At 42.3% G+C, this 27,317-nt stretch overlaps 1 protein-coding gene across 1 annotated transcript in view; it reads right to left on the bottom strand.

The window, feature by feature from the left end:
• CACNB4 (calcium voltage-gated channel auxiliary subunit beta 4) overlaps nt 1-27,317 on the bottom strand; it is a 236,835-nt gene that overhangs the window by 29,172 nt on the left and 180,346 nt on the right. Inside the window, exons 3-9 of the mRNA XM_088021703.1 lie at nt 18,095-18,214; nt 16,116-16,238; nt 9,083-9,213; nt 6,279-6,355; nt 4,766-4,785; nt 4,461-4,541; nt 2,900-2,958 (exon numbers count right to left, since the gene is read on the bottom strand). Coding sequence (XP_087877829.1) covers nt 2,900-2,958; nt 4,461-4,541; nt 4,766-4,785; nt 6,279-6,355; nt 9,083-9,213; nt 16,116-16,238; nt 18,095-18,214 — 611 coding nt within the window. The remainder of the gene's footprint in view (nt 1-2,899; nt 2,959-4,460; nt 4,542-4,765; nt 4,786-6,278; nt 6,356-9,082; nt 9,214-16,115; nt 16,239-18,094; nt 18,215-27,317) is intronic.

Raw genomic sequence — 27,317 nt, 5'->3', positions numbered from 1 at the left:
CTGTTTATGCTGTATCACTGTGCGAAAGCCTTCTGTGTAACTGTTCTCTTGGCTGGTTTCAGTTAAAGACTATTTGTTGTTTTCTCTCCCTTTATTAATTGGTAAAACATAATACAGCAGATTGTCATAGCTCAAAATGTAAGGCTATTTCCCACACAGCAGATGTGTCAGAGTCAGTGTGAGGCTACAAGCACGTTGCTTCTTCCTTATCAAAGTCTCTACATACCCTCAGCGAATGAATTCATTACTGGTTTTTCTGCTGCACTGGCCTCTTAGGATTTAAAAGCAAGTCCACTCTGCTACTCCCACCTTTACCATCTATCTTTTCCCAACTCTGCCATAAATCAGAGCTCTCCAGGGCTGGGTCTCTTTGTCTGGCTATTACTTTTGCTGCTCTTTGAATCTTCCTCCTATCTCTGGATCGTCTGCTGTGCCATCAGACTGTATGGAACACTTGGCATTGACATTTTAATTCTATTTTTACTAAAACCGTCTTCAACAGTGTGTGTAAATGCTTGATGCAGCAACTCCACCCGACTCAAAACAAATCTCTGCTGTTACCATCAAATGCACTTCCTCTTTCTGGGCCTGAAAATTGAAGAAGAACCTCAGATGCTTCATTCCTGAAATAATTAAGCCACGCACTTTCTCTTTGTTAAATTCTAATAGTTCCCTTCTTCTAGTCCCATAGGTCCTACCTTTCAGACCATTAAAAACGTTGTTTATAAGGATGCTATGTGGTGACAGAAACAATCTGACACAAACAGGCTGTGTTATGGGATGGGATTTGTTTGGCTCAAGGGCTGTTATGGGTTCGCGCTGCTCAGAACTTTCTTCGGTAAAGACACCACAGGTTAAAACCATGCAACTTTAAGCATAGCTAGAGGAAATGTTTGTGCGTGTGGCCGATAACACAGAAGACTAAGCCATGCATGTTAGCTGCCTCCAATCCACAGACTGCTGCATGAGGTAAGGGTTATGGCCCAGTCATCAGCGGGCAAGACCAACCAAGGCCACTGCCATCAAGTTAAAGAGTCAGAGTTCAGCCATTCTTTGCAATGCTTTTTCAAGAAGTGAAATCCCAATAACCAAACATTCTCAAACAGAAGCAGTTTATCCATCTGTTTATAGTTGCTGAAGAAGAGAGATTACAATAAAAGAACTTTTACATTTCCACCCAACTCTCATGTTCAGTGCTTTTCATTTGTTTGAAACTACTTCATTCTCTACTTACCTTCTTTAAGAAAAGTGAGGGTGAAGAACAGGATAAACCCACGGCTTTCTTAGTGTCTTGTGTCCACTAGATGAACGTGGCACAGACGGTTATTTGTTCCACAAAATCTATTTCCTTCTCCTCCTGGTCACGTAGCTATACTACATTTCCCAGCCTGCTTTGCAATTCAGCATGGCCACATGACCAGGTTCTGACCAGTGAAAAGTGAGGGCCCCTGTGCATCACCTCCAGGCTGGCATGCACCTCTCCCCACCAGCTGACTGGAGAGACCACCCTCAGGCCAAGGACCCCAAATGATGGGTGGAACAAGCTTTCTGTCCATCCTCCCCTCCCCAGTATAACCCCCTCCGCGTAGCTGAGGAATGCCTGTCTCATATTGTTAAATGAGCAACAGTAAGCTCCCGTTGTGTCTGAATCATTATACATTTTGGGGTCTATTTATTAAGGCAGTCTGGCATTCTACTAATGTACCCAGCCATTCACATAAGGGCACTGAAGCATTCTGATTCCTTGAACTAAAATCTCAATTATTGGAACCGAAATCTCAGTTTCTTTGTATGTAGTCCCAGAAACTAATGAATATTTTAAACACAATTACCCAGGCTTTTCTTTTGACAAATATACACAGTTTGTACTTAAAGCATTATTATGTTTACTTTTCCCTTAAAATACCATATTTTAAAAAAAACCTATTTGAAGCTTTTTTAAAAAAATATTTGGTAGTTGGATGAATGTACCCATACTTCTCAGTACACACTATGTACATTTTCTTCATTTCTATTAAGTCTTCAGTATTTGCAATGTGGTTATTTTTACAAGGAATGCATTCTGCATTGTGAGGGAGCTTAGTACTTAGTATTGAGCCGATATGGACTTTTTACCATTTCTCTCCAAAACACAGAAACTCTTTTAGACATTTTTCACAAATCTTATATGATAAAATTATTTGATTCCTAAAGACTGAGCCATGTTAATCACAGGATACATACAAAATATATCAACGAAATACAAGGTGATTTCTTGGTAAAATAAACCCAGAACTAAGCATCCAAACAAGTACTCTTCCCTATAAATAGTCACTTTGGGAAGCTTATGATGAAAACACTCCTTGCACTCTTCTTTTGAGGAAACTCAGTACTTTATACCTTCGTATGTACACACATACATGCACACACACATGTGCACACACATGCACATACACACACGCACGCATGCATACACACACATACACATGCATACACACGCATATATACACGTGCATACACAAACATACACGTGCATACACACACATACACACACACATGCATACACAGTTCCCAGCGAGCCACCACATTTATCAGAAACAATCTATATTTTCACCAAGATTTTTCGTAAAATAAGTTTGATATGAATTCACTAACAAGCAAGGAAATAAAGACAAACACATACATTTGCTTAAAACAAATGGATTATTTTCCTTCTCAAGGTCCTTTCTCCCTTGGGGATTCAATGCTATACTTCATAACTTCATATCTTCAGAATTCTTTCATTGTATTCTTCCCTGAATACTGAGTTAACTTTTAATTAGAGAACTTCTGCAATCACTGGAAACAGATCCACAAATCAATTTGTCATACATGCTCAGTTAAAGGAAAATAAAAATACAAAAACATCTGTATGTCTCACCTCCCATCAAACCTGTGCTTCAGGAAATCAAAGAGGGCTTTCTGCATCATGTCTGTTACCTTGGCAGAGGTGAGAAAAAAAGAATGAGGCAAACACACGCAGAGACAAGAGCGCAGAGACAGAGCGCAAGAGGTCAAAGGTGAGAGAGGTGGGAGGGAAGGGCACTTTGTCTGAGCAAAGACCTCACACAGCCTGTTGTCTCCAAGGGGTGGGGTAGGGTACCGTGGGGGGGGGGGCATGTTTCACGCATAACCACTTACAGTTACTCCAATTTCCCCCTTGGTTGTCCTCTAGGGTGTTGAGGAATGAACCAGCAGTGTTCACTAGACCCAAGGCCTAGACCCCTAGGTCTAGGTCTGTAGCACACTAGACCCCTTCCCTTCTTAGGTGATAGGACTGCAGCCAAGAGACCACAATAGGCTGGCTTTACTCTCAAGTGCTGCCCGTCATTGGCTCCCCTGAGTGGTGCCTGCCTCCAAGGAGGAGCAGCTAGAGCTCCTTGGGCCAGCCCTGGACTTAGCCACCTGCTTCTTGGTAGAAATTTTCCATTTCTATAGATCACTCTCCTGCTCTTCCTCTGACATTCCCCACCTTGAAGTGAAGGGGATGGAGAGAGAAGGGAGGGAGCCAGGCAGGGGGGAGGAGAAGGGGAGAAACAAAAGGGGCTGAGATTCTTAGATCTGCCTCAAAGAGATTAATTCATTTCCTCAATGTGTATTCAGTAACTACTATGGGCCAGATATTGTCCTAGCTCAGTGGGAATGGTAGTACCCTGGAGGTTGCCCACCTTCGATTTTAATGTCCCACCCCACCTCTTCTTATCTATGCTAGCACAGAGTCAGAACGGCGACATCTGAAATGTAGGACATCTAAGTCTTTACTCTTTTCCTTCTTACATGGTATTGTTTAATCTCTGAACAAGTTCATTAATACTTTCAGTGGAGGTTTTTTCCTTCTGTGTCCTTAAAATAAATAAGCAGAGAAAGCGCCAGAAATATTTCGTGGAATAGGTCATCATCTTGAGCACCCAGCAAGGTGAGATTTGTTGGTGCTTTGAGGGTTTAGGTTTGCTAGCATATGTTCTCTTGTGCTGTTTATACTCAATTATTTCTTTATTTTTAATTTTTTTTTAAGTAAGCTCTACGCCCAACGTGGGGCTTGAACTCATGACCCAGAGATCAAGAGTTGCATGCTCTACCACTGAGCCAGCCAGGTGCCCCCATACTTGATTATTTCTAATAGTAATGGAATGGTTGAGACAGATAAAGTCCTTCACTTTGAATTTAATGCAGAGCAAACCGCTGACCAGAATTTTTCATTATAAATGTTTTACAGGATATATTTCCCAAACAAAGAGATACATATAAGGTGAGAAGTGTGCCAGAGAAGGAAGCAAGAGTGAAGGGTCACATAAGCCCCATACCATGTCACCTGCCTTCACAGGAGGCAACTTGGCTCCATCAGTACCTATATGTAAGCAGACCCTGGAGGAGCAAGCTCCCAACAGCTGTCTCTTAGGTTCTTGATCAAGAACTGAAGCATAACAGACTGGTATTTGTACCTCATAACCCTTCAGTGACGGCCCCACTAACACCACCGGACGCATGGATGGCACAACATCGTAAGGAGGAATGTGCTCCGTCTGAAAAAGATGATTTGATATGCATGACAAGGTGAGACTAAGCACACCTCCTCAACAGCCACAGAATTCATAATTCTCAGGTCAAACGAGAAATGATTACCACAGGTCCCCACCAAGGAGGCTCATCCCTTATTTTATAGCCATTTGGGTCACTGAAATGGAGCATTGCAGGCATGTATGGATAGAAACCTGAACAGTAGATTTAAAAAGGAAACACAACTTACCACTTTTTGCTTCTGTTTTGCTAAAAGACAACAATGAGAGCCATATCAAAATATGTAATCTCTGTAAATGATAGTACATGATTTTAAAAGATGGAAGAATGTACCAATTTGTCCCTATAATTCTCATCATCTCACAATTACCCACTCTGCAGAACACTACTCTATTATTTCATTCTGGACAAGACAATTTTGAAGAAAAATGACAGAAAAAAAAAAAAAACCCAGACAGTTTCCTCCTTGTACGAATGACCTTATATCCTGATTTCATGATGGGTGTGGAGGGTGCGCTTCATAACAACACCGGAAGTTCTGGGCCAGCCATGGGCTATAGGATGTTCCCTGCTGGACACAGCATACAGTGTAGCTGAGAACAACGTGGACAAATAAAATTTCATAAAAAGGAACTAAGAATAACAATTTGGGTAAAAATGATCCTCACCTCAATCACTAGTTTTGGATTTGTAATTTTGATGAACCATGAGAAAATTTTGCAGTCCTTTATGTATGCATAAGTTTTCTGCCTACTTTCCAGGATACTGACACCTTTTTCCTACTATGTTGTTGTTAATTTCAAATAAATTTGTAACCAGTTATTCCTGTTCTTTTTTGCAATAGTGCAAAGCTACAATGACCTAAATGTCCAATAAATGGGGATGAAACAAAATATTTCGATATCTGATTAAACTGGTTTTGTGGTCATCCAAGTAGGTCCAGTCCATTTGGGGACAACTCAGAGACCTAGTTCGGTTCAGAGACCGGGAGATCAGGAAGGATCCACACCAACAAGAACCCAGTACTCAGAACTACCCCAGAACCAATCACGTTTACTGCAGTTATGGTAACTTGTCCTTCTGAGTTGCCTTAATCAGCATCAATTCTGGGCCAGCACAAATTAGACTACAGGAGTCAGAGAATGTGGTAGAAGAAAAATTCCTTCTTGAATACCTCCATAATTACCAAATATATAACAGCTCCTGGTTGGACCACCACTATCCCTTCATTTCCATTAATTCCAGGGCTCAGTTATCTGCTGTCCAAATAGAAATGAAGTCATCCAGGCCCATTCTCTGTTTCAACCCTCCCGATCTCCACAGCCCAGGCTGTACCATCCTAAAGTTCCACATGGAGACTGGAACAGAGCATTTTCTTGAGAGTCTACACCTTTTTTTTTTTTCTTTTTAATTGGCCTTCACCATCTTAAAGTCTGTTGGTTTCTTGGGTGGAATAATGAACTTGCTTCAGATTGAACTGCACAATGGACAGTTACTGGCTCTGGGGGGTAAATAAGATTTTTCAAAATTAGACTACAATGCTCTGAGTTTTTAGTATAATAAGTACCCTTTAAATAGAATCAAATTACTATAGAAAGCAAATGAGCAATGAAATATTAAGTAGAAGAATCTCTTAAATCAAGGCTTTAAATTGTTTCCAAATCAGTAAAAATACTTTCTGTATGTTCAAATATTAAGAAAGAAAAACATTCCATTAAAAAGAGTTAAACTAAAACCCTCACCTGTTGATGTGGGTGTTGCTCGAAATGTCCCTGATACCATTTCTCCAAGACTTGAAGAAGAGTTTCCACTGGATTTCCTAGTATATAGAAAAGGAACTTAGGACTCATTCCCCAGATTCCTTGCAAATAGAACTTGAGAGTACAAAGCTTTCTTTGGCCTAAATCCTACTGAATAATTCAAAACACATAAAATCCTGCTTTGGAGAAGAACTTGAAGATTCTGTCCAAATGTTTTCTTTGACCTATTAGTTCTCAGAGAAGGTGGGGAACTAACTGGGACCTGGAAATACTTTGCAAAAGTATCTCTCCTAGTCATTCAATGCAGAAATTAGGCAGAAAAGTCAAGGACAGAACCACTCTTGTGAACTGATGCTTAACTAATACCAGTCACCAGTTGGATGCATCAGTTGGATGTCAAACATAGCTCAAAACGAGCTGTAAGAGCTAGAAGAAGCATTTCTTTTTAAAAAGTGATTATATGATGGGGTGCCTGGGGGGCTCAGTTGGTTAAGTGTCTGCCTTCTGCTCAGATCATGACCCCAGGATCCTGGGATCCAGCCTCAAGTCCGGCTCCCTGCTCAGTGGGGAGCCTGCTTCTCCCTCTCCTTCTGCCTGCCACTCCCCTTGCTTGTGCTCACTCTTTATCTCATAATGTCAAATAAATAAAATAAAATCTTTTTTTAAAAAGTAATTATATGGGAGTCAAAATTACAAGAAGATGGTAACAATATAATAATAATATTATTTGTGACCTAGAGTGGAAGATTGTTCCATTGGTCTCCTCATGTGGCTTTGGAAGTTTCCCAGGAGCCCACAGAGGCCCTTGGGAACCCACCTTCCTATTTCTCCAGTGTTCTTCCCTCTCAGTGCTTGAGAGTATCGTCCCTAGGTCAGAACAATCCCAATTCTCACCCTGGCTTTGCCATTTACTAGTTAGAGGACCTTGGCATATTATATTTCATGTCTTTGAGCATCCGTTTCCCTATGTATAGAAGAGGTTACACCTCATAGAGTTGGTATAAAGAAAGTGAGCTCTTGGTTTTACTCTTTTAGTTCAAAGGTACATAATAACATTATTGTTTTTAAAGATTTTATTCATTTATTTTAGAGAGAGAGAGTGGGAGCAGGGGTAGGAGCAGAGGGAGAGAGAGGATCTCAGGCAGGCTCCAACACGAGGTCGATCTCACAATCCCGAGATCATCACCTGAGCCGAAATCAAGAGTCGGACACTTAAATGACTGAGCCACCCAGGGTTCCCAGTACATAATAACATTATGAAATAATAATAATAAAATAACAACTTTGGAAATGATAATAATACATTTATTATTTCATTCAACAAATATTTATTGAGCATCCACTGTTCTAGAAACTAGGAACACACCAGTAGGGGAAAAAGACAAAGTCCCTTCCTTACAGAGACAGATTTTAGCAGGAGATATCACTATCGAACAGATGAACAGGTAAATACATAGTATTTCTGACAGTAATAAGTGCAATGGAGGAAACTAAGTCAGGAGAGAGATAGGAAATAAAGGAAGGGAAGAGGGTACAATTTTAAAGATGGTGGCCAGAAAGAGGTCAGTGAAAAGGTGATATTTAACAAAGATCTGAAGCAGATGAAGGAGTGAGCTGGTGGAAATATGAAGAAAGGGCTCCAGCAAGAAGAAACTAGTAAGTGCAAAGGTCCTGAGGTAGGAACATATGTTCTTGATTTGTTTAAGGAGCAGCAAGAGATAAACAGTCAAGAGGAGGAAATTAGAAGAATTAAAAATCAATAATACTGTAGATACCAAAAAAGATTTATAATTAAAAGTTGGGTGGGGGCACCTGAGTGGATCAGTTGGTTAAGTGTCTCTTGCTCTCAGCTCAGTTCTTGATCTCAGGGTCATGAGTTCAAGCCCCACTTTGGGCTCCATGATGGGCATGAAGCCTACTTAAAAAAAAATTAAAAATTAAAATTAAAAAAAGTGGGGCTAACTGTATTTTTGGAATATCTTATCACTGTTTAAAAAGTTCCCATTAAGACAAAGGCAAAAGGACCCCTAAAGAACAGAGGAGTTTCTGAAGCAGAAAAGGATCCAACAGAAAAAGTTGAGAGTCAAGAGAAAGAACTGCTTCTATTTTAGGTCTTTCAAAAAATGATAATACATATCAAATTCATGCTTCAGTGTAGGTCCACCATATACGCAGGCTCAGTATGGTTCTGATTTCTCTTTTCTCAGGCTTTTGCGTGTATCCCTGGGATCTACGAATACCTGCAGTCTGAGATTTTTGTGGGCTGTTTCATTAGTTCACTAGAGGTAGATTCATCCCAAGTTAGACGGTGTCTCCATCCCATTACCAAGAGATGGCAGATGTCCTGGGTGGAGAAAGGCGTTTCTAGAGCCGGGACCGTGGCACGTGTACCAATGCATTCCACACCCACTTGAAAGGGGGTCTCTGAGAGTTAACCAGGAAGGGCCCTGATGCTGGGTCAGGCCAGGTTCCCACCTGTACTGAGAAAGAAGGCCTCATATGATGTGTGGAGGAGAGCTTAATTTCCAAGGAAGGTTTGCTGAGGCCACAGAAAAATCTCCACTGTGGAATTCGTGTTGATATCCGTGATGTGAGGCTCGAGCATGTAGTGGGGAGAGTGAACTCTCTGAAACCCCTCTGTGTCAATTTCAGAAATGCCTCAGACACAGACAAGTACATTTTACTCCAAAAGCATACATTTTTAACCTAATAAGCAGACTGGAAAACATCATCTTATTTTTCTACCCACCTCCCCAAATAAGTTTATAGAAACAAAGGAGACTTACCCTCCGTGAAAACGTCCCCTTTTTTGTTCTTGCTGAATCCGTATGTTCTCCAGTCTAAGCGGACTTGGGATGAAGCCGATCTCACAGCCCTCTTTCACCAGCCTTCCTATCCACCAATCATTGTTATATTTCTGGAATGCAGATATAAAACTGCTATCAGTAGTAATTCACTTATCTTCACATCCCATTAATTAATTTCTGAGGACCAGAAGAACCAAATACTGTTTATATTATACTATATTGCATATAAACCCTATTTATATTATATCATACTATGTTATATATATCCAAGCGTCCATAGACTAAAGCCAAAGTCTGCAAACTTTTTACCTAATGGCCCAGATAGTAAATACTTTACGTTTTGCAGGCCTCGTGGTCTCCGTTGCAACTTCTTACATCTGCTACTGTCAAATGCACGTGGCCATAGACAATACATAAAAAAGTGAGCATGGCTCTGTTTCAGTTAGCCTTTTCTTTCTAAAAAAAAGACTGCAGACTGGAATCAGCCTGCACGCCACAGTTTGCCAATTCCTGGACTAACGCTGGGTCCTAACCTTTGGATTCCTTTGGTCCTTGTCAAGAAGCCCTAACCAGTTCTTAAGAAATAGATTTTAGAGGGAAAACTATGCATCAATGCAACTGGAACCCTGGAGAACAAGACAGACAAATCTGAGATGAAATACATTAAACTATCAGTTATTTGTCAAAAGCTTTCCGGTAAAGATTCCATGATATTGTCTGTAATCTACTCTCATTGGAGAATTGTAATCTTCCAAATATAGGTTTACAAATTCAGATCCATCTCATTACCTGATGAATAAGAAGCCTGCCTACTCTTACAAAGGTTAAGCATATTGTATGTATGTGGCATTTTTGAAATAATCTCCAAATGGCCTGAAGTCCAATAGGAACCAGGACTTCCATTTACATAAAGTTCCATGACACGTAAAATCAGAAAATAAATCCACGCAAAGGCTTCAGCCAGTATGGGGTAAGACTCTGTGAACATGATCCTATTCAGTGGGTGAGCAAAATACATTCGTAATTACAGATTTGCTGAAGCCTAGATCAGAAGGCATGTTTAATCCAAGCCACCTGTCCCAAGGGAAGGTTTCAGGTAGGTGATTTTTAGAAAGCAGGTATCAGTCCTATTGTTTACATCCTCCAGAGATGATGCCAAAAACTTTGTCTTCATCAGTGTTAGGCAAGGTAACTCTCTCTCATTGATCCAAGAAGTATCTGGATTTTTTTTTTCCGAAATGAAAAACTATATGTAGTATACTTTGCTTAGCTCAGAGAAAAGTGAAATTTATATGTATACGACACTGACACATTGTGAAGGAGAAATGGATGGTTTCATTAACTCACTGCAGCATGAAATTCTGCATAGCTGTGAGTAATTCTCAGCATCAGCCTCACACTCAAAAGCAAAACGATATGGCTTAGGGATTTGGCCTTTATTATGCACACAGCTCCTGCACGAGGCATGGCACATAGTATGAGACTGCACTTCAGGAATATGGGTTGAGGGGGACACCAGGGTGGCTCAGCCCATTAAGCGTCTGCCTTTGGCTCAGGTCATGGTCCCAGGGTCCTGGGATTAAGTCCTGCACCGGGCTCCCTGCTCAGCGGGGAGCCTGCTTCTCCCTCTCCCTCGGCCTGCCGCTTCCCCTGCTTCCCCTGCTTGTGCTCGCTCTCTCTGACAAATAAACAAATAAAATCTTAAAAAAAAAAAAAAAAAAGAAATGTGAGTTGACCTCATATAAAATCTTGAACAATCGAAATCTTGATTTTTTCCCATCTTCCCATCCTGTATTTCAGGATAACAGGCCTGAAATAACAGGCCTGTTTATTTTGGAATCAAAAAAAGGCAAGGAGGCCCTGTTAGAGTCTTTGGTGCACAGGTCTGGAATGTAAATCTTCTTGTGGAGGGGACAAAGCAGACTATGAATCAGAGTGTCCTAGGGTGTAAGTTACTTCCTGAACCGTAAGTTAGCCCACTGGAACACTAATTTATTAAACGGTACCCAAGCGACCTTAAAGGGCTTCCAGAAATGGTTCATGGCAACTTCCCAATCTGTTTTAGCTTCGTTGTAGGAAGCAGCTAAAGCTCAGTGAGAATCTGGCTCAATGTAAATGACAGTTCTCTGACTACCCGGCAGGAAGTTGCCACATAGACTCAAGAGCTTCCTTCACACGCTTGTCATTTGGTGAATGTGATAAGCAGAGCTGCAGCTTTTCTCCGAGTTTAAGCTTCTCATTACGGAAAAAGTGCTTAAAGCCGTGCATAAGAGATGGCCGTCTAGATGAGAGAGGACAGGGGAGGTGACAACTTGATTACAGAAATGTGTTCGTCTGCGCGGATGCTCCAGAAGCTCATGCGAGGGGTTCTGGGAAGGTCACCTCAGTGTTGCTCCAATCCCTCTCATTCTCATTTCCTGAACAGGATTAGCACTTTCTCTTTCTAAGATGTTTTCTTATCGGATATTTCAAGATCTGAAAACAAGTGGCTCTAATCCACGTAGGATTACCAGCTCAATACCATACATCAAACTGCCCGTCTGACAAGAAAGTCACTGATCAAGGAACATATAAATCAAAAAGCAACCAAAAGGACAAATTGAGAATACTGATGGAATGGAGGAAAGCATTAACATACAGCAAGGTTGGAATGTGGGTGTGAGTGGGTGTACATAAAATCCGTGAGAACTCTTACCTTTTAGAGTTCTGCTTCTCCTTGGAAACAATGGGTGTTAGCAACTAATGAATAGGGTTTGGTCATTTTTGATGGAAATGGTGAGACAATCCACTTAACCATTCAGATGCTAGGGCACATGGTTCAGGCTTGGGGTCCTTGCTTACCAGGCACATGTGGATATCCTCACCTCATACACCTTGAGGACATGGAAATCTTTAAGTCTTTGCTACCCCAGCTTCCTGTTAGCAAGGCTCTGAACCATGTGTCTGCACCCACCCTCTGCCAGCATGTTACAGTGAGTAAGTGGTCCCCTTCCTATCATAAAATCTTACCCCCCCCCAACTTGGGGGTCTGGATGCCACCCTTCTTGCCTACTCAAAACCGTACTCCTCTGCCTCTTTCCTTTCCCATCAACCTCTCCCTCTCTCTGTTAATATCAGTATGTGCAGGTCCTGCAGGAGCTCCCATCTCGAAAGAAAACTTTTGACTTCACATCCTCCTCAGTCTACTACCTGGTCAGTGTCAACTTCCTTGAAAGCATGCTCTATACTAGCTAAACATACTTCCTAACTCCCCTTCTCTCCTCATCCCCCTTCATTTGGCTTCCAGACAATTGTCCCAATGACTTCCGTGCCGCTGACCACCATGTTGCCAACCCAACGTCCATCTCTCACTCCTCATCTTAGGGGACGTGTCAGAGCATTCACCACAGCATTCATTTCCTCCTTTGGGACACACTCCTCTCTTGATGCCCATGCATCACCCTGTTCTGGTTTTCCTCCTGCATGTCAGGCTTCTCCTGTTCCATTTCCTCATTTGTTGAGTCATTTCACGTAGCCCACTGCTGCAGGATGGATTCCTTTGGGTTTGATGTCGGGCTGCCTTCTCTTCTCCCTCTACTCCCTCTTTAGGTGACTTCGATCATTAACACAGCTTTAAATGCCACACATGAACTAATGACCTAAAATGACATCTTTGGCCCAACCTTTTCCTCGAAGTTCCAAATTCTTATACTAACTTCTACTTGATATGTCCTTTGAGATGTCCCCTCCCTATCTGTCCTTTCCCCACCTTAGTCTTCTCCATCCCCATTGCTCAATTCACAAACCTTGACTTCCTTGGTCATGCGTGATTTCTCCCTCACTCTTAGTTTCTTCACCTGGTCCATCACCACCACTCTTCACTGAATGTCTTCAAAAGATCTCAAATCTGTCTACTTCTTTCCATCTCACTGCTGCCATGCGGGCTCAGTTCCGTTAGAATGGTTCTAATGGTCTCCCTGATTCCATACTTACCCCACCCCAATCCATGGTCTCCACAACAATCAGAGTAGCCTTTAAAAAAATAATAAAGTCATCCCACTCCTTTGCTTTTAAAGTCTTCAATGGCTTCTTACTGCACTCAGAATAAAATCTAAAGTCTCATCATCACTTTAAGGTCCTCTTTGACTTGTGCCCCGCTTACTTCTGCGACTATCTCCTGCTACTAGGTCCCTGGCTCACTGCATTACAGCTATATGGCTTTCTTCTAGTTAACTGATTGTGCCAGGTTTTTCTCCTACCGCAGGGCCTTTGCACATGGTGCTTCCTCTCCCTAGAAGACCTCCTCTTGCTCTTTTTAAGGTTGGCTCCTCTTCATCTTTCAAGTGTCTACTTAGAGGTCACACTGTCCAAAAGGCCTTGTCTGATCACCCCTGTATTAAAAAGTATATATAACACCCTCATCCCTACGTTTTAAATTTTTTAGCATCTGCTTCATTTTTCCCCCCAAGGCATTCACAATTTGGAATTATTTATTTCTTCATGATCTGTCTACCCACTAGATTTCCGGTCCACGAGGGGAGGGAATCTGTCTGCTTTGTTGATAGCTATCAGACAACATCTGCCAGGGCCTGGCACATACTTGAACACAAATGTTCAAGAACTGTATCTTGAATGAATACCTGAACAAAGGAACAAATGTAGATAGAGCCTCACCCAGCTCAGATGGGCACAATGCAAAGACAGACATCTGTGGACATCCAGATGTTTAACCTCCTTGCTATCAAGTAAAGTGTTAAAACTATGTATATGTCTCGGTGTCACTAATGCCATGATAGAATGCAGAGCTTCAAAGACAATGATTTGCAAAATTGTTATATATTTACCACGTGCATCTCATTTTAGACCGGGGGGTAAGTGCAGGTATTTCAGTGATGTGGAGTGATCTTTTTTCCTTTTTTTTAAGATTTTATTTGTCAGAGAAAGAGAGCACAAGCAGGGGAAGCAGGGGGAGTGTCAGGCCGAGGGAGAGGGAGAAGCAGGCTCCCCGCCGAGCTGGGAGCCTGGTGAGGGGCCCGGTCTCAGGACCCCGGATCATGACCTGAGCAGAAGGCAGACGCTTAACGACTGAGCTACCCAGGCGCCCCTGAGTGATGGGTTTTTATTGACCACACTGCCTCCGGTTTCACTTTACTGTCCCACTCTCTTTTTTAGAGGGGCATGAGGGCTTGCCCACTCTGCCAGCGTATGCCGCCGGCCCCGTCGGGAAGTTCCTTGCAGAACAAGGCAGGCAAGTCTGTGCTCCTGACTCTGCCCAATCCTTGTGTCCATCTTCCAGATGCCGTCCCTCCCCTCTACTCCAGCCCTTCACTCAGTCTGCGATCCTTCCCATATATTTCGCTGGGTTCAACAGCTCCGCATGGACAACATGCTGCAATCTTTCCTATCTTCGAAAAATAAAAAAGCAAATAAACATTTAAAAACACTCCCTCGATTCTATACTACCTTTTTCTGGCTACAGTGCATTCCCCTTTTCAACTCAGCGCTTTTAGGAAGAGCAAATTGCAATTCCTCTCCTCTGGCCTCCAGGTTATGTGGGTAAAGGCCTGTTAAGTGTCTTCACGGGGCTTTCCCAGCACCCCAGACACAGTGTACCTAAAAGCCAGTTCACAACCACATCCATCTTGCAGCAAGGCTTCTCCCCTCCCTGCGCTCTTCATCCTCCCACCGGCTCACCCCCCACTGCCCCCCTGCCTTCTTTATTTTGCAAGCTGACACCACCCTCTACCCTTTCTAGTGAGCTGTAAAACTGGCCTCTCTCTATCCTTCCTCTCTTTCTATTTCACTTTCTCCACTAGCCCCGCGCATGTGAAATCTCCCAGTCCTGTCTGTCTGCCTCTTCACGCTCCCTCCAAGCTGATCCTTCTCTCCAGCCTCTCTGCTGCAATCTCGGTCCAGCCTCTGCAACACTGCCTCGACCATCAGAGTTACTATGCTAAGACACAAGGCTGGTGGCATCTGTCTGGTATTTAAAATTCCTCTCCAGCCCCACTGCCTGGTGACAAAGTCCAGGCTTCTTGGGAGGGCCAAAGAGGTCGTTTCTTATCAGGCCCCTGCCTCTGTGACCTTGCCCATCCCCTGGACCACTCCCTACCTCTCACCCTCCAGCGGGGCTGCACTGCTCCTGGCTGTTCCTTCCACCTGATCCACCCCCACACCCAGCCAGCCTGAACTCCCTCAGGCTTCACCATTTCTGTAGAGCTCCCAGCCCCCGACCCTCCTTTCCCCAGCCACTTGGTCCCTCCTGCTCTTTCTTCAGGTTCCCACAACAACTATTTAATTTTTCTACAATAGAACAATCCAGGGCAGAAACTAGGCACTGCCAGCATTTCCCCCCAGACTCAGAGGTCCCCGGCAGCGGGGACAGTGGGCTTTTATCTCTATCTCTCGATGCCCAGCACAATGTCTGAGATGAAGTAGGATTTCAATTTAGGTTGACTAAATGAAAGTTTTTGATGTCATCATTCCACCTTTCAAGTTGCAAGGCCTCAGGTCCTCCCTGTACCTCTTGATCCCTTAAGCTTTCTGTTTCCCAAAGTCCTCTGCCTTCTTCTTAGCTTTAACACTTTAATTATTAATTATACTCTCTAGCGTTGGTTCCAAGGTCAAGGTCCACAGGATTACCGCAGAGATATTTATAATTACGATATCGCTTGTAAATGGTCCCTCATGGGTACGTGCCATGCTACCAAACTCATGTTTCCCTAAGTTGGATCCACAGACCTGTGGCTCTGCAGTCGTGCAAGGTGATTAAAAGGTGACCAGGGGACCACAGTTCTGTCCTAAATCCACCCTATGATGATGGTGATCCAATGCTTTAAATGTGTGATCATGCAAGCAATGATCTCAGTCTTCTAAATCTCAGTGAGAATCAATGGATTTGGAAAGCCCTGCAAATTAAATGAGGTAACACACTGACAGCTCCTCAGGGCTCCTCTTAGTTCAGTTTGGTTCAGAGCCGATCCCGGCTCTCGCCTTATGGCAGGTTAAGGGATGCAGAGAGTCCTACATTTACCTCTTTAATGTGGAGAAAGTCCTTGGCATCAAAGGAAATGGCCGTGCTCGGAACAGGCACATCCTCATCCAAGGCGCCACAGTAGCTCACGTTCGTCTTCACAGCAAATGCTACAGGCTTGGACTGGGGGCAGAACCATGGCATAAGGATGGAGGAAGAAGACAGAGTGGGATTTTTCATATTGAAAAGTATAATAAGATAATTGATAGTACAGGCAGGAAGGGAGACCACTTTCCAAAGAGGTGTCTCAAATGGGTTTCACAGTCCCTGGCAGCATAGAGAAATCAGCAGTGATGACTCTAAAAATGATTCAACCCGGTCAGCCCAACCATTTTCCCTTCCTGTGCTACTTTCCAACATCCCAAACAAAGAATCCTACCCCAAAGTGCTGGGGAGAGATGTAAAGACAGGAGGGAGCTATCTGCTTTGTCCTCTGCTCCTAAAACTTATGTTTGCTATTTTAAATGATAATAGGTGCCCTTGGGATACAGGAAATGTGTGCTAGGTCTTAAATTAAAAGGTGGTGGTGGGAGTAAAATAAATATTTTTTGAAATAGCCTCAGATGTGTAAATCTGTGGAATCCCACTCAGTAGAATGAATACCTTGTCCTGCCAGGAAAAAGAAAGGCCAGTTAAGGGTAGACTGGTAGACTAGAAGGACGAGCACCATCTTCTCCCTAAGTAACAAAAGCTGGTTCTGAAATTCTTTTTAGGCAAATTCCTCCCCAGCAAAGTGCTCTTGGGCGGGTGCAGCCTCGCAGAAGCTAAGCAAACCAGCAGTCTAAGCTAACAGTGCTGCTGGCTGCCATTTGGGTGACCACAAAGGCCACAAAACACTCTGAAAGAAAACTAAAACAAAAATTAGCCACAAGTGAGAACACAAGGTTCCTGCAATCCTGGGCTGCTTTGTCAGTGGCTCATTTATTCGTGCTGAGAACATGACCAGGGAGCAGGAGTTGAGGCAAGACCCCAGTTAGAGTCTTACCCATGTCCCTTTACAGGCACTGCCCCACACCCCCTCAGCCAACCAGACACCGACAACATGTGTCACAGCAAATGAAGATGCCTCATTACCGACATCGTTCCCCTCTTACCGCTCTTATAAAGAGTTTACTGTAAAAACAGAAAAAGGAAGGAATTCATATTATTTGAGCTTCAGTTTGTCATCAAAAAGTTAAAAAGACTGGATCAATATGCCTTAGGAGTCTGTCATGGAGGGCAAAGAAGAGAGGCTGGCCACAATCCTCGTCTTATATTTTGCATAAATCTTCATTTGATAGAGGAGTCTACGCTAAAACAAACTACCTAACTATAAACAGTTTGAAAGGCATAGAATAGGAGATCTCTAGTGACTCTTCTAGTTCTAAGATTCAAAAATGCAGTTTGCTCCCTATTGCCTGCTCTGTAGGTACGGAGATTCCCAGGTGGGGGCTCTCCGTCTGTGGAATATCTAAAGTTCTATTTTGGCAACACCTCTGATTGCTCAAATTTGCCAAAATCTAATAGTTGTTCACAGCTCCAAACTGCATGCTGAACTTGAGGTAGGAGACTAAAACCAAGAGGGGAGCAGTAGAGAGACCCATGGAACAATAAAGCATGTATAGCCCGAAATGAAGGCTGATGGCACAGAGAATGAGGGGTCAGGAACAGGCAGGACAACCCGCACCTTAGGAGGCTCTCTGCCAACACTGGCAGTGGCAAGCTTAATATTAGCCACAACTGTGAAGTAGGAAGGTGCCCAATAATTCACAACCAAAGCTGACACAAAGGGTGAAGGGTCAGGGTCTCAGGAAATGGCCCCCCTGGGAATGGTACGAACCTCTCTTGGGGGGTAAATGGGTCAGGGAGCCTTACAATCTGGTGCCTTATCAGGATGATCATTAAATGACTGTTCCAGAGGAATCTGAGGCAGGGGATGAGCAGCTGATACCTGCTGAGCAACATGCCACTGTGGAATCAAAGAGGGGCAAGAAAATCACCTTTGCTCTCTCAAGCTGGATAGCGGCTTGCTGTTCTCTCTCCTGCCGAATTGCTTCCCGATCCTCTTCCAAGGAGACATCGGAGTCAGACGGCCTGCTCGTGTAGGAATCTGCTGAGCCCTGGAAAGGACAACCCAGAGGGGTTTAAATGAGGTGATGTGGAGCTTCTTCAACTGTCACATTCATAAAGCATCCTGGAGTGAGTTGTCTTCATTTGCATAGGGTTTAGTGCACACACTCTGCGCCCGTGTTGCAGATGTATGTTCAGACAGCAGGATATAGTTAATCATCTTAGTAATTCAGAAGGTAGCAATGTTGTGAAGGAAAATATTTTGACTAGATCAAGCGCTAGGAAGTGAACTACAATGAAAATTATGTGATATTCAGCTCCACTTCTTCTTGTTTCATGCTTTTATATTAAGCCCATATTCATTTGTGGACCTGAAATTTCATTCCATTCTCCCTTTTATATATACATCTAAAGGAAAAAGAATCTCAGTGTATGATAAGAGCTAAACTCTACCCATATCTTGAGCTACAGAAGACCGATTTATCTAAGATTTCCACACAGCAAAGCAGAATCCTGCATTAGTAAATGAGTTTCCAGTTCTAGTTGTTCACAGCTCCAAACTGTGAACCCTTTCACTATTAAAGCTTCGGTCTTTGGGACGCCTGGGTGGCTCAGTCAGTTAAGTGTCCAACTCTTGATTTTGGCTCACGTCAGTGATCTCAGGGTTGTGAGACTGAGCCCCACGTCAGGCTCCATGTTGGGTGTGGAGCCAGCTTAATATTCTCTGTCTCCCTCTTCCTCTGCCCCTCCACCCCTCTCTCCCTCTCAGAACAAAACAAAACTTCAGTCATTGTCCTACAATAGCCATACCTGGTCACTGTGGTTACTAAGCCATGAACCTTAAAGATGAAAACAAGGATGGCCTCAGTGGAAGCACCATCTAGGAAGGCTATTTGAACAACACTGAAATCCAGCCTGACAGATGTGGTCAAGGTACTGGGGGCGCCCAGCATCACTCGGTATTCATGGTGTAAGAAGTGATGAAAACTACAGCAACTAGTTAAAAAGTTAAAAAAAAAATTCCTTTTTTAAGTTTGCCTTCTGGTTGCTAAAGGAACGTCACCCTTATGATATCCTCAAACTGGCATTACAAGTTGATATTTGCATAGATGATGACATTTACACAGCAGCATTGTTGATAGAACTGGTGTATTTGGCATGTTTCATAAATCATGCACAGATTTTGAAAAGCACAGACCTATCCATATAGCTGAGAATCTGCTATCCACTGCAGAAAAGAACTCTAAGAATGGTTGACTGCTGAAATGGATCCTTTGAAAGTTTTCCTAAACTTAGAAATGTTAGGGTTAGCACAGATTTCCCTGGTGGCCTAGGGGAGTAACTCCTGGTGAGAGGTTTTATCAGAATGCCCAGTAAAACCCTGGTTCTTAATTCTGCTTCTGCAACTTACTTTAGAAAACTGTATGCAAGTTACTTCGGCCACTCCAGACTCAGTCTCTTCATGTGCACAATGGGGACACTGCTTACTTCAAAGAGTTACTTCAAAGAATAACGAACAGCTAATTGACTTAGCCTTCACTATTGTACCAGCACAAGAACTAGCTGCTTTGCACACCTCATCTCTCTGAATCCTTGTAACAGTGTAGAAGCTTCAATTCAAACTTGGGCAGTTGAACCTTAGAACCAGCAGTTTGAAACCCTACACTGAGCTGCACTTGATATTAAAATATTTACTCCAGGATCTGGCACATGGCAGGTACATAATAAATGGCCATTCTCATCCCTGTTTCCTAGTCCAGAGAGCTCTACACTGATTTTAAAAAAAATTAACAGACTCTAATCATTTTTTCAACTCACTTATATATGCACAATAGCCCATCTCGAAAAGTATTCATTTTTCTTATTATATTTGTTGCCAAGAAAACACTATGTTTTTTTCCCAGCTTTACTGAGATATAATTGACATATAACAACATGTAAGTTTGGGGTGTAAAACTTGTTGATTTGATGCACTTATATATTGCAAAATGATTACACTATAAGTGTGATAACTACAATGTGCCCAAATCCATGCACTTAATGTAGCACTTTTGAAAGTGCCCTTTATAGAAGAAATGGATTTGTTAAACAAAAATTATAACCAAGTTCCTCTGTGTAAAAGTACCAGGCGAAAATCTGGACCTACAAAATGGATCAATGCAAGGTGCCTGACTATTCTATAGATCCCTCATTGCTGAAAAAAAAAGCTACCTTGAAGTCCTTTCAATGAGTTCTCTTAGAATACAGCTTTGTAATAAGAGATGAGGAAGGACACTATATCCTACTGAAAGGGTCTATCCAACAAGAAGATCTAACAATTGTAAATATCTAGGCCCCTAACATGGGAGCACCCAATTATATAAGGCAATTAATAACAAAAGCAAAGAAACACATTGACAACAATACAATAATAGTGGGGGACTTTAACACCCCCCTGACTGAAATGGACAGATCATCTAAACAAAAGATCAACAAGGAAATAAAGACTTTAAATGACACAGTGGACCAAATGGACTTGACAGACATATGCAGAACATTCCATCCCAAAGCAACAGAATACACATTCTTCTCTAGTGCCCATGGAACATTCTCCAGAATAGTCACATCCTAGGTCACAAATCAGGTCTCAACCGGTACCAAAAGACTGGGATTATTCCCTGCATATTTTCAGACCACAATGCTTTGAAACTAGAACTCAATCACAAGGGGAAAGTCGGAAAGAACTCAAATACATGGAGGCTAAAGAGCATCCTACTAAAGAATGAATGGGTCAACCAGGAAATTAAAGAAGAATTAAAAAAATTCATGGAAACCAATGAAAATGAAAACACAACTGTTCAAAATCTTTGGGATGCAGCAAAGGCAGTCCTAAGAGGAAAGTATATAGCAATACAAGCCTTTCTCAAGAAACAAGAAAGGTCTCAGATACACAACCTAACCCTACACCTAAAGGAGCTGGAGAAAAAACAGCAAATAAGGCCTAAACCCAGCAGGAGAAGAGAAATAATAAAGATCAGAGCAGAAATCAATGAAATAGAAACCAAAAGAACAGTAGAACAGATCAACGAGACTAGGAGCTGGTTCTTCAAAAGAATTACCAAGATTGATAAACCCCTGGCCAGGCTTATCAAAAAGAAAAGAGAAATGACCCAAATCAACAAAATCATGAATGAAAGAGGGGAGATCACAACCAACACCAAAGAAATACAAACACTTCTAAGAACATATTATGAGCAACTCTATGCCAGCAAATTAGATAACCTGGAAGAAATGGATGCATTCCTAGAGATATATCAACTACCAAAACTGAACCAGGAAGAAATAGAAAACCTGAACAAACCTATAACCACTAAGGAAATTGAAGCAGCCATCAAAAATCTCCCAACAAACAAGAGCCCAGGGCCAGATGGCTTCCCAGGGGAATTCTACCAAACATTTCAAGAAGAATTAATACCTATTCTCCTGAAACTGTTCCAAAAAATAGAAATGGAAGGAAAACTTCCAAACTCGTTTTATGAGGCCACCATTACCTTGATCGCAAAACCAGACAAAGACCCCATCAAAAAGGAGAATTACAGGCCAATATCCTTGACGAACATGGATGCAAAAATTCTCACCAAAATAGTAGCCAATAGGATCCAACAGTACATTAAAAGGATTATTCACCACGACCAAGTGGGATTTATCCCTGGGCTGCAAGGTTGGTTCAACATCCGCAAATCAATCAACGTGATACAATACATTAACAAAAGAAAGAACAAGAATCATAGGATCCTCTCAATAGATGCAGAAAAAGCATTTGACAAAGTACAGCATCCTTTCTTGATCAAAACTCCTAAGAATATAGGGATAGAGGGTACATACCTCAATATCATAAAAGCCATCTAGGAAAAACCTACAGCGAATATCATTCTCAATGGGGAAAAACTGAGAGCTTTCCCCCTAAGGTCAGAAACACGGCAGGGATGTCCACTATCACCGCTGCTATTTAACATAGTATTAGAAGTCCTAGCCACAGCAATCAGACAACAAAAAAATAAAAGGCATCCAAATCAGCAAGGAAGAAGTCAAACTCTCACTCTTTGCAGATGATATGCAACTTCATGTGGAAAACCCAAAAGACTCCACCCCAAAACTGCTAGAACTCATACAGGAATTCAGTAAAGTGGCAGGATATAAAATCAATGCACAGAAATCAGTGGCATTCCTATACACCAACAACAAGACAGAAGAAAGAGAAATTAAGGAGTCGATCCCATTTACAATTGCACCCAAAACCATAAGATACCTAGGAATAAATCTAACCAAAGAGGCAAAGAATCTGCACTCAGAAAACTATAAAATATTCATGAAAGAAATTGAGGAAGACACAAAGAAATGGAAAAACGTTCCATGCTCATGGATTGCAAGAACAAATATTGTGAAGATGTCAATGCTACCTAGAGCAATCTACACATTCAATGCAATCCCCATCAGAACACAGCTTTTGTCCAAAGTTAGGTATACCTGTAAAAAATCCAGAGTAAGAGAGAAAGGAAACGTTTCTAAAATATATATGAGAACAGTTTTGAGTTAGTGTGAGGTGATGCTTTGCGGTAGTATGATGTATGCTGTAGATCATTTTAAGGCACTGGACTGGCTGTGTGCCGAGGTCTGGACTGGAACATGATTATGCTGCGTGAAGTCAGCAAGGAGTCGCTTGCCGTGTTTTGCAAACATGTGCTGGGGGAGCTGGTGACTGGTTCGGAAGCAGGCAGGCTGCCTGCTGGAGCAGTGAGGCAAACCACTAAAATAGGCAGTCTACTGTTGACACGAAGAGACAGCTCATTCCTGAAACTACCTTAACGACTTTTCATCCTGGCATTCCATCATCTCTGAGCACACAAGAGGCAACTCAAAGGATTCCTGCAAATGAACTTGATTTTGAAATGTGAACAAGACGGTGGAAATTTCAGAATTACTTAATAAGTTCTACTATTGCCAAGTACGTAAAAGCAGAAGCTTCCGTTTACTTCCCTGTTTCTAAGAATATGGGTAGAGGGAAAGATAAAGCACTAGGATATTCCTTTTCATAATCCCAGGGTTACATCATTTCGATATTTACTCTGGTTTTTCTTCTTCTTTCTTTTTTTCAATGCCATCTACATTGCGTTGAATAGGAAAATCACTGCAGCTGTCTTTCAGGGCTCTGGGGAAAACCGAAGTCCACCATCAAGAGCCCAAATCTGGCTCATGGACATGTTCTGCCGGCTTGGCAAAGAAATGGCTTCTTGTTTTTATTTATTTGTTTTGTTTTGTTTCAACTGGGTGAAAGAGGGTATAGACACAGCCCAGGAGAAAGAAGGAAAAGAAAACAAAAAAGAGTTGAGTGATGTACAAAGGCTCAGAGAGAAGAACAATGAAGCCACAGAGCAGCAAGAGGAGACTGCCTGGGCCAGACCAGAGGAAGGATCTGGAAGGGAAGGGGCTATTGCAGGCTTGGTAAGACTGAGGGTTGGAGGGGGCGGGCTGCCAGAGAGCTGGTTACACATTTATGACCAGGCACAGGGAACTGGCAAGAAGAGAACAACGTGGGCTGCCAAGAGGACGTAAGTGAACATGTAAAGGTTACCAGCTCTGGCAAAGGCTGGAACATGCAGCCCCACCAGCTTTCCATTTTCCGGAATTCTATGTCATAAAATGGGCAAAGAGCAAGCTAGCCAGCTTATCAGGTGCGCCAAACCTGTGCAAGAGGCATGACAGAGGCTAGCCTCAAAAGTTCCTAAGCAAACACCATGCCAAGTCCCATCTTGGTCTCCAATGAACCAACTAAATCAGGAGAGAAATGGAAGCAACTGCCATAAGTCTCTTCATAAATATAATATATGTATATATATTACACATACATATATATATTATACATACATATGTATGTATATATATGTATGTATGTGTATATATACATATATACATACATACATATATATATATATGGACAGATGTATATATATATGCTTGGATGTCTTTTTTTTAAGATTTCGTTTATTAATTTGAGAGAGAGTGTGTGTGTGCGTGTGTGAGAGAGGTAGCATGAGAGCGGGTTAAGGGGCAGAGAGAGAAGCAGACTCCCCCCTGAGCAGGGAGCCCGATGTGGGACTCTTATCACAGGACTCTGGAATTATTACCTGAGCCCAAGGCAGACGCTTAATAGGCCCAGGCATCCCTCAGGGATGTCATTTAAAAGCCAAAACATAATGCATTCTAGTGAACATCAAAAGAAAGAGGGGCACCTGGATGGTTCAGTCGGCTACGTGGCCGACTCTTGGTTTCAGCTCAGGTCATGATCTGGGGGTCCTGAGATGGAGCCCCGCATTGGGCTCTGCGCTCAACAGGGAGTCTGCTTGAGGATTCTCTCTCTACCCCCGTTGCCCCTCTCCTCCCACTCACGCTCTGCCTAAAATACATAAATAAATCTTAAAAAAAAAAAAGAAACGCAAATCTTTCCATTAACATAAGGCTCAGACCCGTTTTCCGCCTTTTTTTCAATATTGAAAACAGATTCATGCCTTTCATGAATCTTGAATACAAAATACACAACACTGATGGAAACACTGGAAAATCAGTTTGCTGTTGTCCTGGAAGAAGGAAAGTGATCCCGAGTCGAACAATGAAAGGGCTTCTTCTCATTCCCAGAGTAGGGGCACGACGTAGGGGAGAGAGCAGTCATGGGCTGGGGGGCCTGGCAGTGCTGCGTTGGACGCTCTAGCCAGTTTTTCCTGGCTGTGGATCTTGGGCAACTTGTTTTAACTTTCTAAGTCTCCATTTCATCCCCTGAGAGATGAAGATAATAATGTACACCTTGTAGAGTTTCCCAGTGTTTGGTTTGAGATGAAACCTCACCCCTTTTACCACCATTAGGGAAATTCAGGGAATGCCAGCAACTAATCTTTGACTCACTAAAATTCTGGCAGCTTTTCAGCATTAAATTTTTGGCTGCCCCAGGGTTTTAGGATTTACATCTTGTTATTAAAAAAAAAAACAGCATCACTGAGGCATAATTTATATATCATTAAATTCACACATTTTAAATGTACAATTCAATGATTTTTAGTAAACTTACAGAACACAATTTAAACCACAATCTAATATTAGAGTATTTCTACCACCTCCAAAGAGACCTGTGCCATCCCCAGTCCCTCTCTAATCCCATTGCAAGACCTGTGCATCCACTTACTGACCCTATCCTTTTAAAATTGGCATATACTTTTTTTATAAGAAATTTTAGTTATGTGTATTTTATTATTTTACTCTATTATTTGTATAGTATTGTTGTATTTTATGACTATTTTAGTATTACATCATGAAAGTAGAGTAAGGAGAAGGAGAGTTCACAAATGTTTTATTTATTTTATTTTTAAGATTTTATTTATTTATTTGAGAGAGAGACTGAGCATAAGCAGAGAGAGAGGAGAGAGGCAGAGGGAGACGGAGAAGCAGACTCCCCAGTGAGCAGGGAGCCTGATGCGGGCCTCGATCTCAGGACCCTGGGACCACGACCTGAGCTGAAGGCAGACACTTAACCGACTGAGCCACCCAGGCGCCCCCAAATATTTGATTTTAAAATGCATTAATAGCAGAACAGAACCTTGTTCTTGCTGGAACTTTCAGGATTCAGGCTCAGACAGTCTTGGGCCTCTCACTTGCTAACTCAGCTGTCCATTCACTGAACACTAACCTCTGGTCAGGTCTGCAGTGGCTACTGCATGAGAGGAGAATGGCTTAACCATCTGAGAGTCTTTCCTCATTCGAAAAATGGAAATGAAACCCTTCAGGGTTATTTTGGAGAATTAATAAGATACCATAGTACAACATAGTATACAAGCATAATAATGGCACATACTAAACCCCTGCTGTCCAAGAGAACTTCCGCAGTGATGGAGATTCTCTTTATGGGTGCAGTCCAATATGGTAGCCACTAGTCACAGGTGGTTATGGAGCACTTGAAATGTGACTAGTGAAACGGAAGAACTGAATTTTTCATCTAATGTTTAAATGCTTAAATTTTATTTTACTTCAAATAATTTAAATTTAAATACCCACACATAACTAGTAGCTACCATATTGAGCTGTGCGGGAGCAGACATTCCAAATGTCAATTTCACTTCCAGATCAGACAAGTGAATGTCCAACCTGATGTAAATTTGGTATTTTAATAGTTGTACTAAGTGGACTAGGTGATGATGGAATGTCCAGAGAAACATATCACTCCCAATAGATTTGAGTTTGTTTCTCTCCACCGAGTTTCCAGTGACTTAAACGATGCACTTCTCCACACTGCAGAAGGAAAAAGCCCTTACTTGATTATTTTCCCAGATTTCCCAGGGTAGATGGGTGAATAGCCCACTCACAAGGCTGCTCTAAGCAAAAAGCTCTCTTAGGCATCCTTTATGTTTACAGTCCAGCCCTGCTTTCTTACAGATAATTTCTTCTCCTTCACCCCCTTCACCAAACATGCCAGAGTTTTTTGCTAAGGCACCCAGCCTAGAAGGGTCCAGGCTAGTCTCTAAGGCAATGTCTGGTGCAGAAACTCAGTTTTGTTGAAAAGAAAGGCACTCTTGCTCCCATAAAAATCTATCTATTCTTTGTTCCATGATTTTAAGTTCTAGGATGGTTGGTTAATTGACCAAGGTTTATGATTACTGGGTGTGATGTTAATTGTTAGCCATCCCAGCCCCATAACATGAGTTTGGTGCTGTTTTTTTGTTTTTGTTTTGTTTTGTTTTGTTTTTAAAGAATTGTTTTCATTGCCTTAATCCAGAGCACTGGATAGTGTGTGCATTCTCAGCCCTTTGGCAAAACAAGGAACTTTTGAAACTATACCTTATAGATGACAATTTAACTCTGCTTTAAGGTACTTTGTGCCATTTCTTGTAATTAGGGAGGCTGGGTGAAAGAACGAGGCAGCTCCCTGGCCCACTTCTACTGGACCTAAGACCTGAAGGTCAACCCCAGCCATTAATCTAAGCTTCGTTTGGGGGCTTCAAAGAGCAGTCAAGGGCAGCAAAGCAGTATGCTCTGAAGAGGCCATAAAGGGAAAGGGAAGAGAATAAATGCTTACTCCACCCTTACTTTTATGTCCAGACAGGGAAACTAAAGGGACCCCTTGCCTTTGTT

The sequence above is a fragment of the Eumetopias jubatus genome, unplaced genomic scaffold (genome assembly GCF_037043125.1).
Source record: "Eumetopias jubatus isolate StellerSeaLion01/CBP00866 unplaced genomic scaffold, mEumJub1_p1.0 scaffold_3, whole genome shotgun sequence".
Taxonomy (NCBI): Eukaryota; Metazoa; Chordata; class Mammalia; order Carnivora; family Otariidae; genus Eumetopias; species Eumetopias jubatus.
The sequence above is the reverse complement of the archived record's forward strand: the minus strand, read 5'-3'. Positions and strand labels throughout refer to the sequence as shown.